This window comes from Tachyglossus aculeatus, unplaced genomic scaffold (genome assembly GCF_015852505.1).
Source record: "Tachyglossus aculeatus isolate mTacAcu1 unplaced genomic scaffold, mTacAcu1.pri SUPER_34, whole genome shotgun sequence".
NCBI classification, from domain to species: Eukaryota; Metazoa; Chordata; class Mammalia; order Monotremata; family Tachyglossidae; genus Tachyglossus; species Tachyglossus aculeatus.
Genome location: NW_024044839.1, coordinates 1282265 through 1301133, shown reverse-complemented (window position 1 = coordinate 1301133; position 18869 = coordinate 1282265). Strand labels below are relative to the sequence as shown.

The 18869-nt window shown below is 58.7% G+C and overlaps 1 protein-coding gene across 1 annotated transcript; it reads left to right on the top strand.

Annotated features, from left to right (window-relative positions):
• The first annotated feature begins 148 nt into the window (after positions 1–148).
• Positions 149–18150, top strand: QRICH2 (glutamine rich 2). The gene is made up of 22 exons (XM_038741917.1): positions 149–158; positions 393–488; positions 1861–2771; positions 3054–3377; positions 3641–3745; positions 4415–4528; positions 5854–7222; positions 7803–7888; positions 8190–8281; positions 9022–9136; positions 9398–9664; positions 10431–10553; positions 10735–10809; positions 11060–11224; positions 11420–11541; positions 14881–14946; positions 15173–15274; positions 15472–15669; positions 17132–17279; positions 17529–17610; positions 17713–17841; positions 17916–18150. Exons 1-22 carry the CDS (start codon positions 149–151, stop codon positions 18065–18067), a joined length of 4851 nt encoding a protein of 1616 aa, XP_038597845.1. The 3' UTR covers positions 18068–18150.
• Positions 18151–18869: the final 719 nt, after the last annotated feature.

The window sequence follows — 18869 nt, the reverse complement described above, 5'->3', positions numbered from 1 at the left end:
TGCACCAACCATCAGTCGGTGGTATTTATTGAGCATCTGCAGCGGGGCAGAGTGCTGCGCTGAGAGTCTGGGCAAGGACTGTAGATTTCCTGCTGTCCCTGCAGCCCGGGAGTGGTCAGCCATTTAAGTGTTGGTTTTAGCTGGAAACATGCAGCTTGGTCAGCCCTGGGGGCTGGTGGGACTGATGTTTTTCCTTTGGGGTGTGCAGTTGGCTTGCGTTTTCTATAACCTCCATCAAGGGCTGCCACAGCACCATGTCGGTGGTATCTACTGACCACCTACTATGCGCAGAGCACTGTACCAAGAGTTTGGGGTGGCCCAATGCCACAGTTGGCAGACATTCCCTGCCCCCAATGAGCTGTGGAAACCTCATCCTCTGTCCATTGTTGCAGTACTAAAAAGCAATGTCAAAGGACGTTTCCCCCCGGGAACCGTGGTGAGGGGCATTATCCAGCTAATTGAGACTAAAGCCGTGCATTATGGACTCTGTAATAATAATAATGATGGCATTTGTTAAGCGCTTACTATGTGCAAAGCACTGTTCTAAGCACTGGGGGGGAATACAAGGTGATCAGGTTGTCCCTCGTGGGGCTCACAGTTTTAATCCCCATTTCCCAGATGAGGTAACAGGCTCAGAGAAGTTAAGTGACTTGCCCAAGGTCACACAGCAGACGTGGTGGAGCCGGGATTCGAACCCATGACCCCTGACTCGAAAGCCCGTGCTCTTTCCACTGAGCCATGCTGCTTCTCTGTAGTGTACGCACCTGTTACCGAGGTGGATGGGGGTCCTGTAGAGGAGGTGGGACTCAGTCCCCCTCTGTACTGCTTAGTACAGTGCTCTGCACACAGTAAGCGCTCAATAAATACGATTGATTGTACTTCCCAAGCTCTTAGTACAGTGCTCTGCACACAGTAAGCGCGCAATAAATACGATTGATTGCATTAAGGCAGCCCCAACAGAGAGCTAGGGGTTGCGCCCGCCTCTTTCCCCTGACCCTGCTGCAAGCTCAGATCAATCAATCAATCAATCGTATTTATTGAGTGCTTACTGTGTGCAGAGCACTGTACTAAGCGCTTGGGAAGTACAAGTTGGCAACATATACAGTCACTACCCAACAGTGGGCTCACAGTCCAGAAGATAATGACGATAATGTTTACTGAGTGCTCCGTACGTGCTGAATTTTACAGGGGAGGGAACTGAGGTTGAGTGGCTTGTCCGCGGTCTTTCCAGTGGCCCACACCAATTCCCCTGTCCTAAGCCGCCGGTCCTTTTTTTTTTTTTTAATGGCATTTATTAAGCGCTTACTATGTGCAGAGCACTGTTCTAAGCGCTGGAGAATTTACAAGGTGATCAGGTTGTCCCACGGGGGGCTCACAGTTTTAATCCCCGTTTTACAGATGAGGGAACTGTGGCCCAGAGAATAATAATAATGATAGCATTTGTTAAGCGCTTACTATGTGCAAAGCACTGTTCTAAGCGCTGGGGAGGTTACAAGGTGATCAGGTTGTCCCCTGTGGGGCTCACAGTGTTAATCCCCATTTTCCAGATGAGGCCCAGAGGAGTGAAGTGACTTACCCAAAGTCACACAGCTGACAAGTGGCAGAGCTGGGATTTGAACCCATGACCTCCGACTCTAAAGCCCAGGCTCTTTCCACTGAGCCACGCTGCTTCTCCTTCGGGCAAAGGCTACGTCGTAGACGGCCTCAGCGGGTCCAGCCCGCGTGCTCTTCAGGGAGCGCTGGTAACGGTGTTGAGGCTGTTGAGTTGAACGGCCCTCGGCAGCTCACGTCGGGGTGGGGGACTACTTTGGTCGATGCGCTCTCATCGGTGGGGGGTGGGGGTGCTGCGGCCGTTGCCAGGCAACCACAAACACAAAGGGAGGCGGCTGGTCCTGACCCCCGAGGGGATGGGCCCGGCTCACGTGGACATGGAGCCGGTGGGCAGGGGTGGCCGAGTGTCCCTCAGGGTCAGCCTAAGGGAGCTGGCCGACCTGTCCATCGGCACGCCCGAGGTGGGCACCGTCAACTTCAACGCCCTGCACACCCTGCTCCTCGCCATCCTCCGCCACCTCAACCTGCAGGACGTCAAGACGGACCTGCCCTACGTGAGCACCGACATCGCCCGCGTCTCCTCCATCGCCTTCCCGCTGGCCGTGGGCCCCGCCGAGGACGCGCAGGCGGCCGTTGGGGCGTTGGGCCCGGAGCCGGACGGCCGGAGGGACAAGGAGGATGAGGCGCTGGGGGAGGCCCGCGGGAGGCCGGAGAAGCCCGAGGGACCGGACGGCGAGGCGGACCGGGGGAGAGTCGAAGCGACCCTGGGGAGCCGGGAGATGGAGGCCCGGCTGCGGGACTTGGAGAGAAAGATCCAGAGCCTCGGCGATCAGGTCCTCGGCCTGGGGGACCACATCCAGGGGGTGGCCGCCCAGGCCCAGGGGGTGGCCAACTGGGTCCGGGGCATGGCCGACCAAGCCCAGGAGGTGGAGAGCCAAGTCCAGGGGGTGGCCAACCAAATCCAGGGGGTGGCCAGCCAAGCCCGGGAGGTGGAGAGCCAAGTCCAGGGCGTGGCCAACCAAGCCCAGCAGGTGGAGAGCCAGGTCCAGGACATCGGGGTCCAGGCGGAGGTGTACGGGCAACAGCTGGCCGCCCTGGACAAGGGGCCTCCCGGGCCCGAGCAGCCGGACGGGGCTCGGAGAGACTCGGCCTTGTCGGACGTGAAGCAAATTTTGCAACTGAAGAAGAGAGTGGAGGCCAACGAGAAGGGCATCGCCCAGGTGGGACGGCGGGGGAGCGGACCCTCCGCCGGGCGGCCTCTCCCAGGATGGAGCGGTCAGCCTCGGCCTCCCCCGGGGGAAGGGACAGCGCCGGGATCCTGGGTGGGGGACATCAGGCCGGTGGGGTGGCCTCACGTACTAAGGTCCCTTCTGTCTTCCCTCCCCTTCCTCCCTCCTCCCACTCTCCCTCCTCACCCCTTTCCTTCCTCCCTATTCTACTCACCTCCTCTCACCTTCACTCTTCTCCCATTGGCCCCCTCCCCTCCCACGCTCCCCCGGCAGGCAATGGCACTGATACAAGACATCATGAACAAGCTGGACGGCTTGAAGACGGCCCAGGACGGCTTGAAGACAGCCCAGGATGACGTGAAGACGGCCCAGGACGGCTTGAAGACGGCGCAGGACGACTTGAAGACGGCGCAGGACGACTTGAAGACGGCGCAGGACGACTTGAAGACGGCGCAGGACGACTTGAAGACGACGCAGGACGACTTGAAGACGGCCCAGGATGACTTGAAGACGGCCCAGGATGACTTAAAGATGGCCCAGGACGGGTTGAAGATGGCCCAGGCCGAGGTTTCGGGGGTCCGCGAGGAGGGCATCCCGGTGAGTAGGCCACCCTGGCCCCAGCAGTGTCCCCTGGAGTCGGGATGTGGGGAGGGGAGAAAGGGAGTGGGCAGGGATGGGGTTGTCATGGTGGTGCCTTGACAGGCCCTGCCGTCCCAGGGCGGACTCTGATTCTCCTCGTCTACCTCGCTGCCCTTGGGGCGGACCCCCAATTCTCTTTCCCTTCCTTGCTGCCCCTTGGGGTGGACCCCACATCTCTTCCTCACTGCTCCGGGCCCCGTGTCTCCGGTGGCTCCGGTAAGATGGGGGCCCAGGCCTCTGACGCTGTCCGGCAGGCGGGCCTTTCGGACGTGGGGCAACGCCTGGCGGAGCTGGAAGAGCTGGTCAATGCCCAGGAAGACCTCCTGGTAAGCACCGCCCCGCTCGGTGCCCTCTCCCTCTTCGCAGAAACAGGGGGTGAGGTCTGGACCCCGTAGGGACCGAGTTAGGGGGTGGGCTGGCCTCAGCCTCGGAATCCCAGGTCTGTAAAGCACTTACGAGGTGCCAAGCACGGGGTGGGTACAAGATGCTACGTTCAGATCCAGCCCCTGCCCCTCACCAGCCTCACAGTCCAAGGGTGGGGGGAAAGGATCTTCTGCCCGTTTTACAGGTGAGAAGTCTGAGGCCCAGAGAGATGAAGTGATTTTCATTCAATCGTATTTATTGAGCGCTTACCGTGTGCAGAGCACTGTACTAAGCGCTTGGGAAGCACAAATCGGCAACATATAGAGACAATCCCCCGGGTTACCCAGCAGGACAGGGGCGATCTGGAATTAGATACCCGATCTCCTGCCTCCCAGCCCTTTGCGACTTTTGTGGTCTCGGGTCGGGGGGGATCCCTCTCCCCAAAGATGAGGGGCAGCTGTCCAGTAGGGATCTGGAGGTCTTCTGGACCTTCCCAGCCTCCCCCTTCTCTTGACACACAGCAGGAGCCGGGAGGAGTCCAGGGGAGGGGAGGAGGCGGGGTGGGGGACCCGGGGGGTTTTGGGGGAGACAGAGAGGGTGGCTGGGTCCTGACTATTTGCTTCCTGCCACAGCATAATGTGGAGGAGAAGTTGAGCCAGCTTCCTGGACCAGAGGGTGTGAATGTGGTCACCTGGGAAGACCTCGACCAGGTCTTGGCCTCCGGCTGGGACAAAAGCCCCATGAAAGTGAGTGCCGGAAATGCTTCCATCCCAGCACCTGTGGCATTGGGCCAAGCAGTGCGGGCCTGGGTTCTGATCGTGGCTCTACCACCTGTCTGCTGCTGTATGACCTTGGGGGAGTCATTTTACTTCTCTAGGTCTCGGTGACCTCATCTGTAAAATGGGGATTCAGATTGTGAGCCCTGCGTGGGACAGGGACTGTGTCCAAATTGATTAGCTTGAATCTACTCCAATGCTTAGAACAGCTCCTGGCACACAGTAACGGCTTAACAAATACCTTTTTTTTTTTCTTAAAAAAAAAAAGAAACAAACACTGCCCTTCACCCCCACCCCAAGAGAATCAGTTGCGGGGAACAGCAGGGATTAGAATCTGGTCTCCCGACTCCCAGATCTTTCTACTAGGCCACACTGCTTAAGTTCCCGAAGAGGGAAGAGACCTGGGCGAGGGGAGACCTCAGGCAAGGGACAGTTTGTCCAGGAGCACCTCAGTCAACCAGTCGATGGTATTTATTTAGCGCTCACTGTTTGCAGAGCACTGTACTAAGCGCTTGGGTGGGTCCAAAACAACAGACGTGTTTCCTGACCACAAGGACCTTACAGCCTCACTTATCCTCTCATTCAAACACATTTACTGGGCGCCTACTGGGTGTGGAGGCTGTATTGAGCACTCAGGAAAGTTCAGCAGAAGCCAAGCATCCACTTACCTTGTGAGTCCCATGACAGAAAGGGACTGTCATATCTTGAAACAGGTATATTAAGAAAAGGATTATCTTATATCTACTCCAGGCCTTAGTATACAGCCTGGTTCATAGGAAGTGCTTAACAAACACCCCAGTTCCTCTTCTTGTTACTGTTCATATTATTCCCCGCTCCCTGTCCTCAAGGAGCTTCCAATCTAAGGGGGTGGAGAGAAGCAGGCAAAAATGGTTTACAGATAGTGGGAGCAGAAGGATGTAGCAGGATGGAGAATCAGGAATGGATTCAGTGATTAATTGAAACAATGCTGTATCAGTAATAATCCAGTGATTTCTACACCTGTCCATATTTGGTGAGCATAAGTGTGGGGCATCAGAGCTGTAGGAGGGCTGTAGCGGGGGCTGCATATGAGGATTTTGGAAGCAATCCGAGAAGCCTTTCTGGAGGAGGTGAAGTTTTCAGAGGGTCCCACACCGTGCCCCACAGGCTGCCGGGTGCGGAGCGGTTGACCGACCCGTGCTCTTGGTGGGCGGGAGCTGCCACGACCCGATTCAACCGGCCCCCCGCCACACCGCCTCGGGCTCGGACGTTTGCACACCAACCCCTGCTTAACGTCTCCGTCTCCTCGCTCCCAGGTCTCTCCGGTGCCACCGTCCAGGTCTTCCAAGGCGGCCGTGGGAGGCCCCGGCTCGTCTAGGAAAGCTTCAAAAGGCTCCCTTGGGCCTTCAGATGCCTCCACGGGTGCCGGAGGGCCCACGCCTGCTCAGCACCCCTCTGCCCCAGGTGGGGCAGGCCGCCGCCCTTCTGGGGCACCGCCCTCTTCCCACCCTAGGAGGCCAAGCCCTACCCCGCCCCAGACTGGCCCCCCTGGTGGCACCCGGCGACTGTCAGGACCGCCTGGCACCGCCCAGCATCCGTCTGGACCCCCTGGCAAAGGTCGGCGTCTGTCCGGACCTTTTGGCCTCACTCAGCCTCCGTCTGGACACCCTGGCACTGCTCAGCATCCGTCTGGACACCCTGGTACTGCCCGGCACCCATCTGGACCCCCTAGCACCACCCGGCGTCTGTCTGGACCTCCTGGCACCACTCGGCGTCTGTCTGGCACCTCCCGGCATCCACCTGGAGCCCCCGGCACTGCCCAGGGGCCCTCTGAGACTTCTGACGCTGACCGGTGTATCCTCGAAGAGCCCGACACTGCCGAGTTTCTCCCCAAAGAGTTGGACACTGACCAGGGTCTCCCTGAGGGGCAGGACGCTGCCCAGTATCCTTCTGGGGCACCTGGCACCGCCCAGAGCCCCTTTGAGAGTTTTGATACTGCCCAGGATCTCCCTGAAGAGCTGGGCACTGTTCAGTACCCCTCGCAGATTGTTGAAACAACGCAGTACCCACCTGGACCCCCGGGTACAGATCAGGTTACCCCTGAGCCCTCAGGGATGGATCAGCACCCTCCTGGGCTCCCGGGCACAGATCAGACCCGTCCTGGGCTCCCGGGCACAGATCAGCATCCCCCGTGCGTTCCCGGACTTACAGGGGCCGGGCAAGCCGGCACTGGTCTGCAGCCTTCTGTGGCTCCCACTTTCTCCCAGGCTGAAGAGATGGGCACAGGCCAACCTCCCTCAGCGACCGGGGGCCCAGCACAGAGGACTGCCACGGTCCCCGGTGCTGCTCCCACTGATGGGCCGGGCCCAGCTCTGCGCACCTCTGGCACTGATTGGATTCCCTCCCAAGCCCATCACCCTTCACTTACTCCTGCCCCTCCGGTGGCTCAGTGGCTCTCCCGGCGCCCAGACGATGCCAGCCTCGAGTCGGAGGGCACCACCTCCGAGGCCGTCACTGGCCCCGGGCCCTGGTCCGGCCCCTTCCCCTTCGCCCTGGAGACCCTGTACCTGATGAGTGAGCTCGCCACCCTCTACCTGGTTCTCAAGGGGCAGCTGGAGCAGCTGGACCATGCCACGGCCGGACCCACCATCCTGGACAAGCTGCTGTACCTGCTGGGGCAGCTGGGTGGGTCTCCCCGGGCACTCGCCCTCTAGTCACTCCCAGGCACAATCCATCTCTTCACCTGGCTGGGCAGGAACAGGACTGGACCAAAGAAGACAGGGGAGGCAACACGGGCTGGGGGTGGTGAGTTGTGGGGTGTAGACTCCCCCCCACCTCTCCATGCCTCGGTCCCTGCGGCTAGCCCCAGGAAGAGGAGGAGCTGGGAGGAAGGTTGAGGAGGCTGCCCAGCTGGCCTTCTTGACTCTTCCCGCCCTCGTAGGTGGCATCCCAGCCTCTCCCCACGGCCACCCCCAGCCCCCACCCCACAGTCTCTTCTGGCGTGGGGTAGGGGAGGGAAAGGGCCTGGCTCTGCCCAGACCTGACAGACCGGAGCAGAACCGAACAGCCTGAGGCCCATCTGGGCCCATGGACGGTGGGGCTTGGGCCAGCCAGGATCCCGAGGCCCAAGGATGGGGGAGCCCGGAGGGGTTCGGAGCCTCCGGAGGGGAGGGGAGGTGTTAGAGCCCACCTGCCTCCCGCCCAGCCAGCTCTGGGGTTCGGGGCAGGAAGCAGACCCCTCGGACCCCGCTCTCTTCCCCTGCAGTGCATAGAAACCTGCCCCCAGACCTGCAGGGGCAGCTATCTACTCTGAAGAGTCTGATCTTGGAGATGCAAGCGGACAAGGACAAGGTGAGGGGGCTGATGGCTCTGGTTGGGGGCACCCACCCACCCAGGAAGAGCCCTGCCCTGGCACCTGCAGGCAGCCCCACAACTCTCCTGGTTTCCCCAAAGCGGCCCTGGGGGCTGAGGCTGTGGAGGCTTTTAAGACATCCCCCACAAAGGACTAGCCAAGAGGGTTGGTCTCGGAGGTAGGGTGGTGGGGGACTGAGTGGTGGGATAGGGGCAGGGAAGGGTCCACTTTGGGGGAGTGAGGGATTCCCCCCTCGCCCCCAACCCTCGTAACTCCACTCTCCCATCTCAATGGCTGTAGATGTGGAAAATACTCCAGGGCGAGGGCCTGGGAGGGGCTCAGCAGAGCAAGGAAGAACCTGGCCAGCTGGGTATACAGTTAAGCTACCTCAGGTAAAATGCCCCCCCACCCCCCGAGGCGGGCATAGCCCATCTGGGGTCTGTGGGTATCTTCTGGGGAGGTGAGCCCAGCCTGGCTCTTGGGCTCTGACCCGGGAGGAAATGTGTTGACCATCCAACGCCCAACACCCTGTCAAATCCCCCAGCTCAGTCCTGCCCCAGGCCTGCTGTGTGACCTGAGGCAAATCACTAAACCTCTCTGGGCCTGTGTGTCCTCATCTGTAGAATGGGGATGAGACCCCTGCTCTCCCCACTTCTTATGTTGGGAGCCCATTTGAGGCAGGGTCTGTGTCCAATCCGATGATCCTAAATCTATGCCAAGGCTTAGTGTGTAATTTTTAATCAATGCCTTAATCAGTGGTATGTCTGCAGAGCACTGGGCTAAGCGCTTGGCAGGGGATAAGACTGAAAAACAGAGTTGGTAGACCCCATTCCTGCCCACAAGAGCTTAGTATGGGAGACAGGCTCGGGCATCCAAGGGGCACCTGGGTGGACCCCCGCCCAACTTTAGTCCCAGGAGAGAGGAGAGGGTGGCTCTGTCTTTCCTCTGCAAGCCCTGGGGGTGTTGCCAGCACTGGCATGGTTGGTGCCAGTGGGCTCATTGGAAGAGCGAGGAAGAGGCCTCTTCTGTCCCCAACATGGGCAGCCCCCCCGAGCCAGTGTCTGCCCCTGCCCCCTCCCAACCCCCCAGAGCAAGGCCCAAGAGTGTCTGACCCGCTGTCCCTGTGGCCTAGAGTGACCATACAGGACATTGAAAAGGAGCTGGGGGAGTTGAGGCAGAAGCAGGAACAGGGCAAAGCCAAGCTGGAGCAGTCGGTGACCGATGCCTCCATTTACCTGCAGGACCAGGTCAGCGGGGGAGCGGGAGGGTGGCTCCATCTGTCTCTGGAGCTGGCTGGGGAAGGAGGGGACCACTCCTAGACACCCACCTTCCATCCGGGCCCAGACCACCTCCCCCGACCCCAGAGCCTCGGCAAAGGGAATCTCGGTTGCCAGGAGACCCGCACCCGCTCAACACCAGGAAGAGGGAGTGGAGCGGTGGCACGGGGCTACCTTTGACAGCAGCCCCATGTCCACGGGGCCTCAAGCCTCCTCCTCTCCGGCTTGCAGCTGGACAAGCTCCGGTCCATCATCGAGGGCATGCTGGCTTCTTCGTCCACCCTGCTGTCCATGAGCCTGGCCCCGGCCCAGCCCCCGACCCCTCTGGAACCCAGCCAGATAGACCCTCATGCCACCTGCCCGGCCTGCAGCCTGGACGTGAGCAAACAGGTCAGCCAGCTGGTGCAGCGCTACGAGCAGCTGCAGGATCTGGTCAACAACCTGATGGCCCGGCAGGCCGAGAGCCGATCCACCCGGAGGTCGCCGCTCTGGGGCCAGGTGAGGTCCGCCTCCTGCCACCCCTTGGCCCCGGGGAATCTTCCCCACGGGGTCTGAACACAGGAGACAGAATGGGTACCAGCCGGCGGGCACCATCCCGGCCCTCGGGGCCTTACTCCCTCAGTGAGGATGGCGACAGAGTTGTGCCCAGTGGATGGCACTACTAGAGGATGGCAAGGGGCAGTATATGTGGCGGCCGCCCGGGGAGTAGCCACCTCATTCTCGCCTTGGCCGCTGGTTGGCCCGGCCCCACTGCTTCTCCCGGGACCCCGGGTGGCCCCCGATTCAGACCCTCGTCAGCCTTCTTCCTACATGAGGGGTCCTCCCGGACAGGTCCCGCGGGGGTAGGGTGGGGAAACAGCAGGGCAGAGCAAACTCAAGCTTGGGAGTCAGGAGACCTGGGTTCGAGTCCCAGCTCGGCCTCTTGTCCGCTCTGTGGCCTGGGCCAGGTCTCTTAATTTTTCTGTCCCTCAGTCTCCTCATCTGTAAAGTGGGGATGTCCTCCCTCCCCTTTGGAATTGGGAGCCCCATAGGGGACGGGGTGGGTCTGATCTATGAGTGAATGAATGAGTGATGTGTCTGCCCCAGCTCTTAGGATCACACAGAGCTGACCAAATCCCACAATTATACTTCCTAGTGGAATTCTTCACAGAGCTGTCGCAAGTTCAAATCCAACTCGAGGTGGCCGTGGGGTGGGGTCCCTGTCCCCCTGAAGGGGCGGGGAGTGGGACGGTCTGCCTGAGCTCTCTCTGGCCTGACCGCGCAGGACGAAGAGTTTCTGGGCCGCATCCAGGCCACCATCCTGCAGGTGCAAGGGGACTGCGAGAAGCTGAACCTCACCACCAGCAGCCTGATTGAAGACCACCGGCAGAAGCAGAAAGATATCGATGTGAGGGGTGGGGTGTGACCCTCGCATGGAGGAGGGTTCCGGAAGCCATCTGGGAGCCCCTGCCCAGACCCCCACCCCCAGAGCCCCGTTGAGGCTGGGCTTGTACCAGAAGGGGTTGGGAGGAGGGGGAGGGAGGGAGTCTTTGCTCTCCCTGAATACCCCTGTTCCTGCTTCCCCCCAGTGTCTGTACCAATCCCTGGAGAAGCTGGAGAAGGAGAAGGCAGACAGGGAGCAACTGGAGATGGAAATTGAAGTGGTGAGTGAGGACATCTATCCACACATGCCTTCACATGTCTGCACTCCCTGCTCACACACCTGCCCTCTCTTCAACCACTTGTTTATCCACTGTTGTAATGTCTGGGGGCTGCGGGAGAGTGGAGATGGCCTAGGGCCACAGCAGGGGTGAGGGGAACAGACTTGGGGCTGGGCGGGGGGCGGTCTGTCCGAGTGGGAGATGAACAGGGGAGGGGGAATCTGAGCCCTCTCCTCCTTTCTCCCCACGGCAGAAAGCAGATAAGAGCTTGCTGGCCGCCAAGGTCAGCCGGGTCCAGTTCGACGCCACCACCGAGCAGCTGAACCGGATGCTGCAGGACCTGCTGACCAAGCTGACCGGCCAGGAGCAGGACTGGCACAAGGTCCTGGAACAGCTCCTGCTGGAGATGGACAACAAGGTCAGGGATGAGCTGGGTACCCTGAGGGGAGGGGGCGGGACAGCTCCAGAGAGCTGGACCCCACCCCATCTCCCAGGTGGAGGGAGGCAGCGAAGCTGGGTGGAGAGGTATGGCCAAAGCCCCAGCGGGCCCGGTCCTGAGCCTAAGCCATGGTCTCCTGACCCCTGACCCCGGCCCCGCCGGCCGCCCCCACAGCTGGACCGCCTGGAGCTGGATCCGCTGAAGCGGCAGCTAGAGGAGCGCTGGAGGGCCCTGCGCCAGCAGCTGAAGGAGCGCCCACCGCAGTTCACGGCTGATGATGCTGCGGGCATCCGCAGGTGGGTACCGGTGTGGGCAAGCAAGGCCAGGGCAGTCCCCCTACCCATCCTGACCCACCCTCAAACCCTGACCCAGCCCCTCCCTGGCCCACAGACCACACACATACCTCCTCCAGGAGGCCTTCCCAGACTGAGCCCCTTCCTTCCTCTCCCCCTCGTCCCCCTCTCCATCCCCCATCTTACCTCCTTCCCCTCCCCACAGCACCTGTATATATGAATATATGTTTGTACATATTTATTACTCTATTTATTTATTTATTTTATTTGTACATATCATCAATCGTATTTATTGAGTGCTTACTATGTGCAGAGCACTGTACTAAGCGCTTGGGAAGTACAAATTGGCAACACCCAGATATCTATTCTATTTATTTTATTTTGTTAGTATGTTTGGTTTTGTTCTCTGTCTCCCCCTTTTAGACTGTGAGCCCACTGTTGGGTAGGGACTGTCTCTATATGTTGCCAATTTGTACTTCCCAAGCGCTTAGTACAGTGGTCTGCACATACGATTGATGATGATGATGATGATGATGTGGCCTCCATTCTGCCAGGTCGGATGAGGCCGAAGTGACCTCTGCAGGAAGGATCACCGGACCTAATAATAATAATTAATAGTTGTGGTATTTAAGTGCTTATTACGTGCCAGGCACTGTTCTAAGCACTGGGATAATTGCGGGCAGATCAGGTTGTACATAGTCCCTGTCCAACATGGGGGTTTGTCTTAATCCCGATTTTACAGATGAAGTAGCTGAGGCCCAGAGAAGTGAAGTGACTTGCCCAAAGTTGTGTGTGTGTGTGTTTGTGTCACACACACACTCTCTCTCTCCCTCCTTCCTTCCCAAGGGCTTCTACAAGTTCTGTGCCCCCTTGGCAGATCAGGATAGCACTGCTGGAGGAAGCAGTATGGCCTAATGGATATAACACAGGCCTGGGACTCAGAAAGACCTGGGTTCTAATGCCAGCCCCATCACTTATCTGCTGTGTGACCTTGGGCAAGCACTTCATTTCTCTCCACCTCAGTTGCAGACTAAGCTCGTTATGGGCAAGGATCGTACCTGCTCTTTCTGTTGCACTGAATTCTCCCAAGTGCTTAGTACAGTGCTTAATAAATACTAATAATAATAATGATGGCATTTGTTAAGCGCTTACTGTGTGCCAGGCACTGTTCTAAGCACTGGGATGAATGTGGGCAAATCAGGTTGTGGGCAAATCACTACTTATCTGCTGTGTGACCTTGGGCAAGCACTTCATTTCTCTCCACCTCAGTTGCAGACTAAGCTCGTTATGGGCAAGGATCGTACCTGCTCTTTCTGTTGCACTGAATTCTCCCAAGTGCTTAGTACAGTGCTTAATAAATACTAATAATAATAATGATGGCATTTGTTAAGCGCTTACTGTGTGCCAGGCACTGTTCTAAGCACTGGGATGAATGTGGGCAAATCAGGTTGTGGGCAAATCACTACTTATCTGCTGTGTGACCTTGGGCAAGCACTTCATTTCTCTCCACCTCAGTTGCAGACTAAGCTCGTTATGGGCAAGGATCGTAACTGCTCTTTCTGTTGCACTGAATTCTCCCAAGTGCTTAGTACAGTGCTTAATAAATAATAATAATAATGATAGCATTTGTTAAGCGCTTACTATGTGCCAAGCACTGTTCTAAGTGCTGGGTGGGATACAGGGTAATCGGGTTGTCCCACATGGGGCTCAGTCTTAATCCCCATTTTCCAGGTGAGGGAACTGAGGCCCAGAGAAGTGAAGTGACTTGCCCAAAGTCACACAGCGGATAAGTGGCGGAGTCGGGATTAGAACCCATGACCTCTGACTCCCAAGCCCATGTTCTTTCCTCTAAGCCACTCTGCTTCTCTAAATACCACTGATTGATTGATTGATTGATTGACCAAAACTGTGAGCTCTATGTGGGACATGTACTGTGGCCAACCTGATTAGCGAGCCCACTGTTGGGTAGGGACGGTCTCTATATGTTGCCAATCTGTACTTCCCAAGCGCTTAGTACAGTGCTCTGCACATAGTAAGCGCTCAATAAATACGATTGATGATGATAATGATCTACCCCAGCACTTAGTAAGTGCCTGGAACATAGAAAGCACTTAAGAAATACCATGGTTGGGGGTGGGTGGGGGAGAAGTGACCACCAAAGAAGCAGAAGCTGCATCGGAGAAGCAGTGTGGCTCAGTGGAAAGAGCACGGGCTTGGGAGTCAGAGGTCATGGGTTCTGATCAATCAATTGTATTTATTGAGCACTGTGTGCAGAGCACTGTACTAAGTGCTTGGGAAGTACCAGTTGGCAACATATAGAGACAGTCCCTACCCAACAGTGGGCTCACTGGGCTAATCCTGGGTCCGCCACTTAGAGAAGCAGAGTGGCACAGTGGAAAGAGCCCGGGCTTGGGAGTCAGAGGTCGTGGGTTCTAATCCCGGCTCTGCCACATGTTTGCTGTGTAACCTTGGGCAAGTCACTTAACTTCTCTGAGCCTCAGTTACCTCATCTGGAAAATGGGGATTAAGACTGTGAGCCTCATGTGGGACAACCTCATCATCTTGTATCCCCCCCAGCGCTTAGAACAGTGCTTTGCACATAGTAAGCGCTTAACAAATGCCATCATCATTATTATCGTCGTCAGCTGGGTGACTTTGGGCAAGTCACTTGACTTCTCTGAGCCTCAGTTACCTCATCTGTAAAATGGGGATGAAGACTGTGAGCCCCACGTGGGACAACCTGGTCACCTTGTATCCCCCCCAGCGCTTAGAACAGTGCCTCGCACGTAGTAAGCACTTAACAAATGCTATTATTATTATTATTATTACCCATGGGCTTTAAAGGCACAGACTTTAGTGTGGAAGGGGAAGACACGGTCTGCCTTAGGGCCACTAGGGGGCGCCACTGTCCCACAGGTGGGCACCGACTTGGGGCCCACTGGAGCAGCCCGTGTGGCACACCAGAGCCTCCAAGGGGGCACAGGGGCAGGAGAGGGTCCCACCTTCCCACCCTTGCAGGGGTGGGTGAGGAATTGGGACAAGGGTGCCTTGCCCGGGGGTGGGGGCAGAGCCTGACATCAGTCATTCCCTTTCCCCATCTGCCTCCCACCGTGGGCGTATAATGAGCTCGTGGGCCGGGAATGAGCGTGGGGCCACTCCGTCGTGCTTGGCCCAAAGCGTGTAGCACAGTGCATGGCACCAAGGGGACGTTCAGGATGAACTGTTACAGTTCGTGGGACTGGACCCAAGCCCAGACTGGGCAGGGGATGGGAGAGAAAGGGAGAGGAAGGGGGCAAGCTTGCCAGGCCCTGCTCAGTCTGGTTTTACCCCGCCTCGCCACAGGCAGCTGTTAGCACATTTCCACTGCATCTCATGTGACCGGCCCCTGGAGATGATCGCCCCTGGACCGTGAGTGCCCTTTTGAGATTCTTCCCCCCGGGAGGGCTACCCCCTCGCCCGACTCACCCTATAATAATTATGCTTCCTAGGTGCCAACCACTGGGCTTAGATACAAGCTAAGCCAATCGGGCACAGTCCCAGCACCAGGCGGGGCTCCCAGCCTAAGGGGGAGGGAGACCAGGAGTTGGCTGCCCCTCCCACCCAAGCCCTTTGGTCTTCCCTCAACTCTGGCCAGGATGGTGCTGTCCGTCCCCAATGTCCCCGGGCTGCCCGGGCACCGCTCCACCCGGCCCTTCACCATCTACGAGCTGGAGCAGGTCCGCCAGCAAAGCCGCAAGTACGGGCAGGCTCTGGAGGGCTGAGGGAGGAGGAGGGCCCCTATTCACGCTCCCTTCCTCCAACTCTATGGAGCCGGGGTTTCACCCTCTCCACGGGGCACCACCGGCAGGACCGGGTCAAAGTCGGGGAGGGCCGTGGCCCGGCTCGACGGGTGTCTGACGCCACTGTCCCCCTCCCCCTCCCACTGGCACCCAGCCTGAGGTTGGGCAGCGCCTTGCCCCGCCTGGTGCAGGTAGAGCACAGCGTGGGCCGGTTGTACTCCATGCACTCGCGGATGCTCCAGGACATCGAGAAGGTGCAGCTCCGCTTCGGCGGTTCCACCAAGGCCAGCAGCCAGGTCATCCGGGAGCTGCTGCGGGCCCAGTGCCTCACCTCCGGCCGCTACCTCAGACGGTGAGGGCCAGGGGAGGCCCAGGGTGCCCGGGCACTTGCCAGGAACAGCTCCGGGCAGGCCCTGACCTGATCCTCTGACCACCCGTGGGAGCGTGAAGGCCGGGGCTGGTGCCCCCTCCCCTGCTGCACCCCCCCCAAAGAGTCAAGGGCTGAGTTCTGGAAGTGGCAGCTGGGTGACTTTTAGGACAAGAAGCAGCGTGGCTCAGGGGAAAGAACACGGGCTTTAGAGTCAGAGGTCATGGATTCAAATCCTGGCCCCGCCGCTTGTCGGCTGTGCGACTTTGAGCAAGCCATTTAACTTCTCTGTGCCTCAGTGACTTCATCTGTAAAATGGGGATGAAGACTGGGAGCCCCCCCGTGGGACAAACTGATCACCTTGTAACCCCCCCCCCCCAGCGCTTAGAACAGTGCTTTGCACATAGTAAGCGCTTAACAAATGCCATCATTATTATTATTATTATAAATGCCATCAAAAAAAAAAGAGCACCTGCTGGGAGCAGAGCACTTTACTAAGCGCCCGGGAGATCGAACAAAACCACAAGCCATGTTTCCTTGCTCGTCCAGAGCTTCCCATTTTAACAAGCCTGTCTGTCTATCTGCAGGCCCCTACTACCATATGCTGTCATATATTTTTTTTTGTGTGTGTGTGTGTGTGTGTGTGAGAGAGAGAGAGATAGTAAGGGGGTTTGTGAGTATTCTGTCAGGTGTGTGTCTGTGGATCAGGTGTGTGCATTTAGCTTTAATTCTATTTGTTCTAACGATCTGACACCTGTCTACATGTTTTCTTTTGTTGTCTCCCCCTTCTAGACTGTGAGCCCGCTGTTGGGTAGGGACCGTCTCTATTTGTTGCCAATTTGTACTTCCCAAGCGCTTAGTACAGTGCTCTGCACACAGTAAGCGCTCAATAAATACGATTGAATGAATGATGTGGGACAATGTGAACAGTTGTACCTGGGTGGGGGGGGGGGGTGAGTGTGTGTAGAAAATTATGTGTATAGAGGTATGTGTGTAAGTATTCATAGAGGGCAACTGTGTGTGTGTGTCTCCCTGCCAGTCCCATTGCCCGCCTTATACTACTGCGCCCAGGCTGAGGGTCCATTGTCTCCCCCTTCTAGACTGTGAGCCCACTGTTGGGTAGGGACTGTCTCTATATGTTGCCAACTTGTACTTCCCAAGCGCTTAGTACAGTGCTCTGCACAGAGTAAGCGCTCAATAAATACGATTGATTGATTGATTGAATGACCGGCTCTGAGGTCAGGCAGCCCCCAGGCACCCCTGGCTTCACTGCCATCCTATACCTACCCACCTCTCTGACGGATCCAGGTCTCCGTCCCCCATCCCGGCACTGAGGGCAGACAGGCCTGCTTGGCCCCAGCCTGGAGTTCCAGGAGGATGCGGGAGAGGGGAGGTGGGCAGGGGGAGGACGCGGCCCCAGCCACACCTCCCCTCCCTCCCTCGCCAGCGACAAGACACTGGAGCTGAGTGAGTGCACGCCCCTGTCCGTGCCCCGGCGCTGTGGAGGCAGCCACACGCTCACCTTCCCATACCGCCGCTATGCCCGCCTGCAGTACCTGCCCCCGGAGGGGGAGACCGCCTATGCCATCCTGAAGGTAGTGCGGGGGCGGAGGTGGACAGGTGGGGAGCGGAGGGGGACCGGGAGCCGGGCACCGCTCGGTCCCCGGACTCACAGTCTGGATTTCCTAACCTGGGCGGTTCAAAGGTCATCCTTCCAATCCCCCTGCCTCTCCAGCCCAGGCGGGTCTCTCATCCTCCCACCACACCCGTCCGTCTCTCCCGGGGGTGGGGCCCGGCCGGTGATGGGGAGAAGCAGCCAGCAAGGTCTGGTCTCTCCCCAGCAGGACGAAGTGGACATTCTGGGTCTGGACGGGCATATCTACAAAGGCCGCATGGAGACCCGACTACCGGCCATCTGCAAGGAGGGTGAGTACCCAGGAGGTACCCCAACCCTGGCCCTGAAGAGTCTCTGCTCTGCCTCTTCTCACTCTGCCCTTCCCAGCCCCTCAACCACCCAACCAATCCCAGGTGCAGGTGCCCAGAGGAAAAAGCAGGAACTGGTCCAGGCATCCGAAGCCCACGAGCCCTCCCCGGGAAATAACCACCAGCTTCCCTGGCGGCCCCACAGCGCCAAGATGTCCACCCGGAACAGCTCAGGTAGGTCTCCCCCACCCACCAGGGTCCCCGGCCCTCGGGGTGGCCACGGCCCTGACCCCCGTCCTCTCTTGCAGCCAGCAGCCAGCTGCTGAAGGAGCGGCCCCTGTCCTCCATGGGCCGCCTCTCCCAGACCAGCCTCGACGGCGGCCCCACGGACCTGCACCCGGATGGGAGCCCGGGCCCCGGCGAGCAGCTTCCCCGGCTGGTGCCGCCTGGGAGGCAGTGACCAGAGCCGCCAATAAAGTTGGAGCAGAAAGCTGGCTGGGCAGCAGGATGCTGGGGGAGGGTGGCCGAGGCATGGCAGGATGACCCTCCAGCAGCTCCTTGAGCTGGGTCCCCCAATACCGCATCCCCCCACCCCTGCTCCTGGGCCCCATCCCACTGAGCTCCATGCCCAACACCTCCACCCACCCTGCAGCCTGCCCTGGGCAGAGAGCAGCAGCCCAGGATGAGGGGTGAAAGAGACAGGTGCCAGCCTCCCCTAATAGGGAGGAGGGAGATCCTCGCCTGCCTCGGTCTCCTTCCCGACCACGTACAAACAGCCCCTGGGGACCCTCCCAGCTGCAGGCAGAGACACTGGGGATGGGAGGTTGGTGCCTGTGTCCGTCCCCAAGTGCCTCCCAGTGTCCCCCACTCGGCCCTGTCCGACCTCAAAGAGGGAGTGGGGCTCATCTCCTCATTCTGCAAAGCAGGAACCCGAGGCTGAACGGGAAAGGGAGTCATACTCAGTGCAGAGCCGGGTCTAGAACCCTGGTCTCCCAGGGTTCAGGCCCAGTGGGTCTCTGCTGCCCTTCGGGACTCATCTGCCCCGGAGGGGCCTGAGCTCCAGGGTGAGTATGGACCCCCGGGGAAGCAGTCAAGAGGTTCCCAAGCAGAGAGCCAGGCTGCCTGCCAGGCGGCACCAGCTCAGAAGTGGCAGAGACTGGTCCTGCCCCTCATTTCCCTCCTTCGAGGGCCTTCCCCCACCCCCTCAAATGTCACAAGGTCAGTACCATCTCACCTTCCTCTTTCTCTGAAATCCAATACAC

Coding starts and splice junctions, on each gene's coding strand:
- QRICH2 (XM_038741917.1), top strand. Junction 10,554..10,734: donor AGAAGCAGAAAGATATCGAT/GTGAGGGGTGGG, acceptor GCTTCCCCCCAG/TGTCTGTACCAATCCCTGGA. Junction 17,611..17,712: donor ACCGGCCATCTGCAAGGAGG/GTGAGTACCCAG, acceptor AACCAATCCCAG/GTGCAGGTGCCCAGAGGAAA.